This window comes from Pteropus vampyrus, unplaced genomic scaffold (genome assembly GCF_000151845.1).
Source record: "Pteropus vampyrus isolate Shadow unplaced genomic scaffold, Pvam_2.0 Scaffold2, whole genome shotgun sequence".
Classification (NCBI taxonomy): Eukaryota; Metazoa; Chordata; class Mammalia; order Chiroptera; family Pteropodidae; genus Pteropus; species Pteropus vampyrus.
The window spans coordinates 27,778,282-27,787,545 of record NW_011888783.1 but is presented as its reverse complement, the minus strand read 5'-3'; the positions used below and the strand labels follow the sequence as shown (position 1 = coordinate 27,787,545).

At 38.8% G+C, this 9,264-nt stretch overlaps 1 protein-coding gene across 4 annotated transcripts in view; it reads left to right on the top strand.

The window, feature by feature from the left end:
* TANC1 (tetratricopeptide repeat, ankyrin repeat and coiled-coil containing 1) overlaps nucleotides 1-9,264 on the top strand; it is a 244,115-nt gene that overhangs the window by 104,136 nt on the left and 130,715 nt on the right. For all 4 annotated transcript variants that reach the window (XM_023530007.1, XM_023530003.1, XM_011358985.2 and 1 more), the window contains exon 3: nucleotides 2,335-2,535. In XM_023530007.1, the coding sequence (XP_023385775.1) occupies nucleotides 2,335-2,535 (201 nt within the window). The remainder of the gene's footprint in view (nucleotides 1-2,334; nucleotides 2,536-9,264) is intronic.

The window sequence follows — 9,264 nt, the reverse complement described above, 5'->3', positions numbered from 1 at the left end:
TTTTTCTTTTTGGACAGGTCAGAAATACTTCTGTGTGAGTAGGAAAGACAGTGCCTTGCCCCAGAACCTGCTTGTATCAGGCCACCCCACAGCCATTTGACTACCCAAGTCTGTTTAGGCAGCATAAGGGCAGCCACAGGGTAATGTGACTCTCTTCAAACCACATGGAAAGCCAGTGTCACTTCTTAAAGGTCCCCCCTAAATGCTATGTGTGTAATACCCTGAGCTTTTTGGCTGTGGCCTCAGTGCTTTCCAAGTTCTTGTCCATCTCCTACTGTTTCTTGCCAAACATCCAGGTATCAGGTGACCAGGCACCATTCTTGTAAGCACAGCACTTGTTTATATTCCTAAATTGACACTGATGTGGTCGTTGGAACTGGTCATGAGAGAACATGACCAGAGAGAACAATTGTCCCTTCTACTTTCACAAGTCTCAGTGTGGTGGGCATTCTGCCTCAGTGGGAGTTGGCCTTATGGTGCACCCCCAGCTGTGCCTTTAGATCTGTTTTATCGTCAGACAGTTGTGGGGGAGGCAACTGGGAAAATGCATGTCCTGGCTCAAGACCTCAGAGAGGTGGCTTTGAAAGATTTCAAGCTTGACCATGGTGGTGTAGGACTAGCTCCTAGGTCCTGGAAATTGGAGGTAATGGCTTCTTACAGTGCAGGCTCAGGAAGGAAGGTGGGCGAGAACTGTGGGAGGACCAGAGTGGGGACAGTAACTCACATGGACTTAGAAGCTAAAGCTCTCCACTAACTCCCGCTTGCTTTCTTTCAAAGATGGAATGGTATTTGTCTTGGGTGTTTGCATGGATGTTCTTGTTTTTGAAAATTTTAATGAGGGTTTCCTGGAAAAAAATTTTTTTTTTTTTTCAGATATTAGTCATTTGGGCGTTTAGTGATAAATATTTAGTTTTCCAAGTTTATTAAAACCCCTTCGAGCGTAGCCAGTCCAGGTGAGACCAAATTACCTTTCTGAATTTGCCATCTTACCCTCTGCAAAACCCACGGCTTTTCTGTTGGCAGGTCTCCTGGGTTTGGGTTGCCTTTGAAAGTCAGACATGAGCTTGTTTGTGTGTTTTAAACAGCACCCCCTCCAGGTCTGTGGAGGGGGGACTCCCTACTTCACCACACCTACTCACATGAGAAACAAGCACCACAGTGCAGTTTGAATGGGATGGTTTAGCTCACATCCCTTTGAGCCTTGTATACATGATCTACAGAAATTGAGTTTCTGCCTGGCTAGATAGTTTTCAAATCCAGACCTTGATTTTTTGGGGTTCGGGCTTGTTAAGGCCCATTTGATTGGCTTTTCAGAGAGACTAGTTTGCTTGTGGAAAACTTTCTAAAGCTTTCCAATTCTGCTGTTTATTGTTTAGAGCTTGAAGATGTTTCTAATCATCAGGATAATGATTTATCTCCTATGCTTGCACTCCCTCAGTTGCTTCTTAGTGGGAGTGGAGGAGGGTGATGGGTTGGAGAGGAACAATAGGAGAGCATGGGATCTGAATTCTTGAGAATTGGCTGTGTTTTTTTTTCTCTTCCTCAGAGATGCTGGTCCTAGCCTACATACTCTCTTCCCTGTGTACTCTCTTCACTGTAATTGCTTCCTCTGTGTTTTTTCTTTGGATCCGCTTACTCTAGAATGTTTTTTTTATAATAATAATAAACTCGTTTGTCCTTAAGTTCATTTAGGGGCTGAATACCAAAGGGAACCTGCTCAATAAGTGAGCTGTGGTTCTAGTCTCATGACTAATGGTTTGGCTAGTTAAATTGTAGGAGGGTGGACTCCATACCATGGGGAGTGTGGAGTAGATCAGATGAGAGAAGAGATTTATGGGGCTGGGGAGGAATGTTGAAGTAAGCTAAATGCTCCTTTGGACACTTTTATTGGAGAGAGGTGGTGGGAGGCCAGGGAGTTAGGGAATGGATCTCGGTGTTTGAATCTGTTCTGCTGATACCTATGTAAGGCCAGTACCACACCCCCTTACTTCAGGCTGAAATCAAAGCTTCTTGTGGATCGTTCATACTTGTTCTTGATTAAATCTCAGATCCGTGGCTTTCTGAACCCATTGTTATGAATGAAACCAGACCAGCTGCTATGGTGCAGAAAGGGGTATGAGGAAGAGTTCATTGATACTTGAGTGGTGAAACTTGAATTTTCCCTCATAGGGTAAAAAGTTGTAAAAGTGGTAGAGGAAAAAAATCATTAAAAAATATATTCAACACACACATATGATATATGGGAATTATATTCCAAGAATATAGTTCTTAGGAATAAATTTGCATCTACCTGTGATGGATGGTCTAATCTGAGGTTTTCTTTCTCCACACCAGGAAGCGACTTTGGTCCAGAGACTTCCCCGCCAGTCCTGCCCCTTGGCCATGATGGTGACTTTTCCATGAGCAATCTTTCTGTAGCAGAGGACACCTACAGAGTGAGCTTGGCCAAAGGTGTGTCAATGTCTCTGCCTTCATCACCTCTGCTGCCTCGACAGTCTCACTCGGTGCAGTCAAGATCAAACAAAAAATCCCCAGGTAAACGAGCAACAAAACAGCTCCCAAACCAGCTGTCTTGGTTATATTCTTAATACCCGTATGAAATTAAGCAAGACTAGTGCTTAAAAGAAATTTGGAAGAAGGTTTTTCTTTGTTACTATAACTTCTGGGTGAAGAAAATCTTTTTTAAAAATTATGGTTTGGATAGACTTATTTAGTTCAACCTATGTATAAACTATTGCTGAGGCTAAACTTTGACAAAGATTCAAGGTCTTGTTATAAATATTAATGTTAACCATCGGTTTTGGTGTTTTCTTGCTCATGAATTAGGGAACACTTTAAACTCATTGTGGTGCATTTTAAGGGTTTGGGTTTTGGCAATTGTAACCTGATTAACAGTTATTACTACCAAGCTTTATATACTGATGTATTTTCCTGGTTCACACCATAGAGCATATGAATGGCTATAAAATTTAATTGTTTGTGACAATCAGACTTTTGAAGCAATGGGGGCAAAGGACTTAATAGATTACTTGTTCAAAGTATTTTTGCTTCCCTCATGCTTACCAATCTTTTATATTTAAAGTTAGAAACCCAACATTACTTGGAGAGGTTATGAATCAGTTGTGAGGAAAGCCTTTCCAGAATGTTGATACCTAGAGTGATAAAAGTTCTCTGATCTTCTTTTAGTTTTGCAGAGTGTTTGTTTACTGAGGACGTGACAGTTTGGGGCCTTATTGATCATATGGCCAGTGCGAGAATTCTTCTCATTTACATATAAACATGTTTGGAATTGGTCTAAAATGTACCTTGGGGCTGTAAAATTGGATATTTTTCTGGTTTCCTAAATATATGTTTTTCTTATAAAGTCATGTACATTATTTCTGAATCTTTTAGTGGATATTTGTAGTTTTGGGGGACGGGTATAAAATTGAGAGCAACTCTTAAGGCTTTGAGTGTTAGAAACGTTGCTATGAATTGATGAGTGTCCAAAATATTTTATTGTTCTAGAACTTTCTTATTTTGGACAACATTGTTAACAATCCAGTCATTAGCTGGAACTTGGAAACCTTTTCGGTATGAAATGATTTCCTGTGCCAAGGAATTTGACCTGTTTATCAGTGTTTGGGGAAATTCCTGGAATGTCCTTTCTTCCTCCTCTTTGCCCGCCCCCTACTGCTGTATCTCTGTTAGATTTCTTCTCTTAAATCATAGTTTTCACACTGCCTTTCTTGTCGATTACCCCCATTAGAATCACTCCCTTTTTATAAATTGTGCACAGCATTTTACTTTTTCTTTTATCAGCCACATCATTTGTCCTTTTCCCTTGAATTAGTGTGTCTGTGTGTCTATGTCTGATGGTTGAGGATGGGCACAATGTCTTTTTCAAGTATACCTTGTCTGTACTAAACAGATCATAGAATTCTGAACCCATCTGGATCCTTAGGGACCTTAGCTGAGGGTGATGCCAGGTGCAGAGGTCTGACCTTTAGGCCAGTTTTCTTTCCTCCAGTCTGTGCTTCTGCAAATGACTTGTTGCCCGGGCCTCGAGAGACTAGGGAATACTACATTTCAGATACAATTTCATTATTAATAACAAATTCAGTGTTTGTTTTAGTAGGACTTAAATCTTTTGAAATGTATTTATTGCTTTTTCCAGCTTTATTTGAGATACAGTTGACATATTACATTGTATAAGTTTAAGGTATACAACATAGTGATTTTACACACACACACACACAGGAAAATTATTACAATAAGGTTAGTTAATACATCCATCACCTCGCATGGTTACAGTTTATTTGTTTATTTAGTGGCATTTTAGTAGGATGCTAGGTAGCAATGAGTGACATGGCGAGCCTGGGAAGTGCGGCTATCCAGAAGGGTCTCTGAGGCTACAAGCACTCTGGCAGGGAAACCCCTGACAAGGCCTTGTCTCCTGTGTCCTGACCACATTAGATATCTTTAGTTTTGAGAAAATATCCTGAAGTTTGTTTTTCTGCTGAATTCTTTGAAAGACCTTATGAATAGAAGTGGGGAGTAGTTCTGCAACATTCAACTTTTTAATGGATTGAAGAATATATTCTCCATATTAGATGCTTTTGGTTCAAATGATATTTAAATACACTAAGCAGCGCTTGTGTTATGCCCAAATTTGTGCCTCAAATTAGTGTCTCACAGTAGTACTTTGGCTTCATTGTCTTCATAATTTTAATTTGAAAAGGAAAGTTGAGGGCAGAGGTGCTTGCCTAAAAATGGCATTGACTCAAAATACATCAGAGAGTAAACAGTATTTTTCCCACAGTGTCTAACACACACAGATTTCTGCTTAAGCCATATTGTTAGGAAACTATCCAGAGCCCTAATGTTCTACCTGTGTATAAAAATAGCTGACATATGGTTGTGAACGTGCACTGTATTTAAAAATAGTCATCTATTTAAATAGCTAGCACTGTTGTTGCTAACAATACAGTAAATACAGTGTGCTGTGTGAGCAGCACCTGCAGGTGTGGCACACTCCCCCACTACTCCCCCAAACCTGGCAGTATCTCGTCATCTTTCAGACGCAGCTCTGAAATTACCTTGATGACTTTTGTTCTCATTTTAAAGATAAGACCCTTTTCGCTCTCTTTTGTTTAGGAAGGCACTTAAAAATAAACCAGACCTGCTTTACTTGTTTGGATAGAAACACTTCACTAATTGATGCTAATCAAGAAACTGTCAAGGACCGAAACTATTGTTCTAGCTAAGGTCAAATACTATAAACCCCTGTTACAGGCACTCACACAGCCTGTAGTAATGAAAGTTTGTATGCTGATAGAATTGGTGATTAGCTCCTGGGCCATGGAAACTTTGGGCCAGAGAGTTTCATTAACCTTACAATAATGTGACCCTGCATTTTATGTGATTGAGTTTCTTACATTCTAATTATATTGCTAGTTATTACTATTTTACTCTCCTACTGCCTTGCTCCATTTGTTTTTCTTTTTTTTTTTACTGCTAGTCAGAAGATACAATTTTCCGAGTATTTCAGTTTTTTGTTTTTTGTTTTTTCTAAATGGGAAATACATTTTCCGGTGATGAAAACAAGGACCGGTATCCATTAAAATAGTTCTGTGGCTATTACAAGCCTTTTTGGATTAAGAATTCATTAATATTTGTAATGTATCTTTTTTGTCTTCCAGAGAAGAGCAGAGCCCATTTCCTGTAGCTTATTTATTAGTAATATCATTAGTTACTTTATATTTGGATTATATTTACCAGATCACTTTGGGCCCATTACCAGATCACTTTGGGCACAAGGTAGTGCACAAATGAGAAGCCACCTTTTAAAATATTGTGATGGGGTAGGACAGATGATGACAAGTGGGTGATGCTGCTTTTCTCATCCTTGCTTATATGGGGAGACTGGCTTGTGCTGGCTATTTGCACCTTCGCTGCTTCTAGTTCCAGTTCTGTCTCAGTTGACAGAGCTGATTTAGCAGTTTTAAAAACCCCTCTGGCTGTCTGTTTCTTTAAGGGAAAAACCTCAAAGCTGATAGGCTGTAAAGTGGAAGTCATTCTGCCCTTTGATTCTTGGACCATGAGTTAATGTCTGCCAGGGCTTCCCCACCCCCACCCCGCCTGCAAGCAAATATTCTTGTAGAAAATTTGGAAATCCCAACTTAGAGACAGAACTATTCTTAGCGTTTTGATTTTCTAGTCGTTTTTTAAATCTACACCACCTATACTGGAGACTACACATGATCTGCCTTTTTTCACTTAATATCATGAGCAATTTCCACTTTGCTTGAATAACATATTTAATGTCCATTGTTTTAATAGTCCATAGTTAGTTTTTAACTAATTTCCAGTTTGGGGATATTTGTTAATTTTTAAGTTAGTTAAAAAAGAAAATTGTAGCATGGGCCAAGGTGTTTTATTTGTTTTTGCTATTAAGTGCCTATCAATTTTTAATTTTTAATGGTGGTAAAATACACCTAAAATTTACCATTTTAACTCCTTTTAAGTATACACTTCAATAGTGTTAAGTACATTCACATTGTTGTGCAACCAATCCCCAGAACTCTTGATGGGAATATTTTTGTCCATTAATTTTTAATACACAACTGACATCTCAAGAGTGGCAGGCTCCCAGAAGTAGAATTGTTGAACTAAATGGAGTGCAGTTTTAAAGCTTCTTGATACATACTGTCCAGTCACTTTTCAGAAAAGCTGTATTGATTTCACATTCCCTCCAATATTCTTTCAGAGGCTTCTTTTTGAAGTCAACATCTTCTGGGAACAGTCTTAAATGGATGATGCTGGTAGTGCTTTGTCAGGCCTAGATGTAGTGCTTTGTCAGGCCTCGTTGTAGACTACTGAGAATTAGCGAGAGGAGGCTGACAGAAGTCATCCTGCAACTTCCCTCTTTTGAATGTCCTTTTTTGTCTGTGCTTGTCAGACAATTTCCATTTTCTTTTTTTCCACAATATATCAGGGTAGTTATCGCAGCCGAGTCAGGTGAAGTTCATGGTCAGAACAACACTCAGCTGGCTTCGAATTTCTATAACCCGAAGTTTTGCAGTGAGGATCATGGAGAATCATAGACGTGTTAGCGTTGGCAAGGCCTCTAGAGCGCATCCAGTCAGGCCTCTTTGCAAGTATGGAAGCAAAGACGACTCATCGTTATGGAATTTGCCTCATTGTACATGTTATTGGTGGAGCTTGGCCTAAGCCCAGGCCCCCTCTCTTTCCCCAGCACATTCTCCTGTGCCAGTCTGCATTGTTCTGCCTAGCCATTGTTGACACATGAGCTATAAATGATATAGCTTTGTATTTCGATTGCATGTACACGGCGGTCTTAGGCTTGAGGTTGTGAACATGTGCATCTGTGAGTCTTCTTGGGGGCAGTGGAGAAAAACATTGAAAATGCCTAGTTGCCGCACAGGTCTGCTTGTAGAACCAGCTGGTTCTGGGCCCTGCTTTCACCGCAGAGTAGTCAGGGCCACAGCCAGGATTTGACCTTCACAGGGACAGTTCCTTCTGTTGTGATGAATGGGACAACACTCTTTCTTCATTTCCTCCTTGAGGCTTGTTATATGGTAGCCTCCTCCAAGGAGTAGATAAGCCCGCATGTTCTTATTGCTATGTGCAGCTGTGACCAGGACACACATGCTCTCTTGTTCCGTGTTCTCAAACAGAGCCATGTGCATGCGTTTGTTCCACTGTGAACGCCAGGACTTTGAGTGCCATTTATTCCCTTGCCCACGAGTCCTGGTTCACCCATATACAATCTGGCTGTACCTTGGGACCCCCCTAGAGTTTTAAAGAATACCGATGCCTGGGTCATACATACTTTCAGAGATTCTGATTTAATGCATATGTGATATGGCCTGGATATTGAAATGTTTTAACACATTTTCCATTTAGGAAAAAAAAAATGCAGCTTGTTGCCAGCGTTAATTTAATTTTACATAAACATGCTCTTTGAGGCTGAAGCAAATCTGGTTTTCAGTGTGAAAATAAAATATAAAAACTGTTCTTAGGGTTATTTCTAAACAGAACTTGTCTCTAATCCTGATGTAACAGAAATGTATACATAAATCGGATTAATCAAGTGGATCTTCGGCTAACAACTGTTGGAGAACAGTGTTAACATCACTCATAGGACTGCTACGTTTTCTAGGATTTGCCATTTTCAGCGATGGAGAATTAGTATATTTTGTAAATGGAAATACCACTACTAAAAACAATGCTATAAATAAAATGATGTCATTTGTTTCCAAAGACTATTGCTATACCAGAGTGATGCGAAAATAGTAATAAAAGCGAGATATTTTGTGACAAATTTGGAGGTAAGGTTAGGACTGTAATCTGCAGGTTATCTCAGGGTAAATGCTGCAGCCACAGTGCCACCAACGAGTATTCTCGGGGCAAACGGGAAATGGATTAAAAAGCTTCCCAGGTGATTCTAACATGTAGCAAAGTTTGAAAGCCACTGATAAAGAATATATGATTATCTTATAATTCCTTTTCAGTGGAGTTACATACTAGATGTTATCTTTTCTAAATTTTAGAAATGATATTTGAGGAGGAAAATACATTATAATTTGTACAAAAGAGATACATTAATCTTGGTTCCTTCCATACCACCAGAAAGATAACTGCTTTTGACACTTACTTGAATGTCTTTCCTGCCTTGTTTTTTTTTTTAGTACATAAACACAATGATATATTTGTCCATTCCTGCAAGCATTGGACATGTTAAGGTATTCCAGGTTTTCCTCTTACATGAGGAAAGAACAGTGGAAAAGTGTTCATCTATAGTAATATTTAAAGGCATCTCCAATATTTTCATTGACTATAAAATGAGATTACTGGGTGAAAACTTACTAATGTTGAAAATGAATTTTTATATACTTTTTGGTCATTTGTATTTTTTTCTTTGGAGATTTTTTTATAATTGTCCTCTGTTTTACTAAGGCAATATGTATTTCTTACTGAATTATCATAGCTTTCTTCTTGTTTATTTTAATGCTCTGTTATGTATGTTACTAAAATATTTTCCTAGTGTATCATTTTCTATTTAATTAGGTTTATAGTGTTTTATCACCTACAGAACTTTTTGTTTACTCAGTTCAAATTAAAATATTTTTCCATTGTGATTTATCCCACCACATTTTTAAAAAACAGCTTTATTATTTACATACCATATAATTCATCCCTTTAAAGTTTACAGTTCAGTGTTTTTTTAGCTTTTTCACAGAGTTGTGCAACTATTTTTAT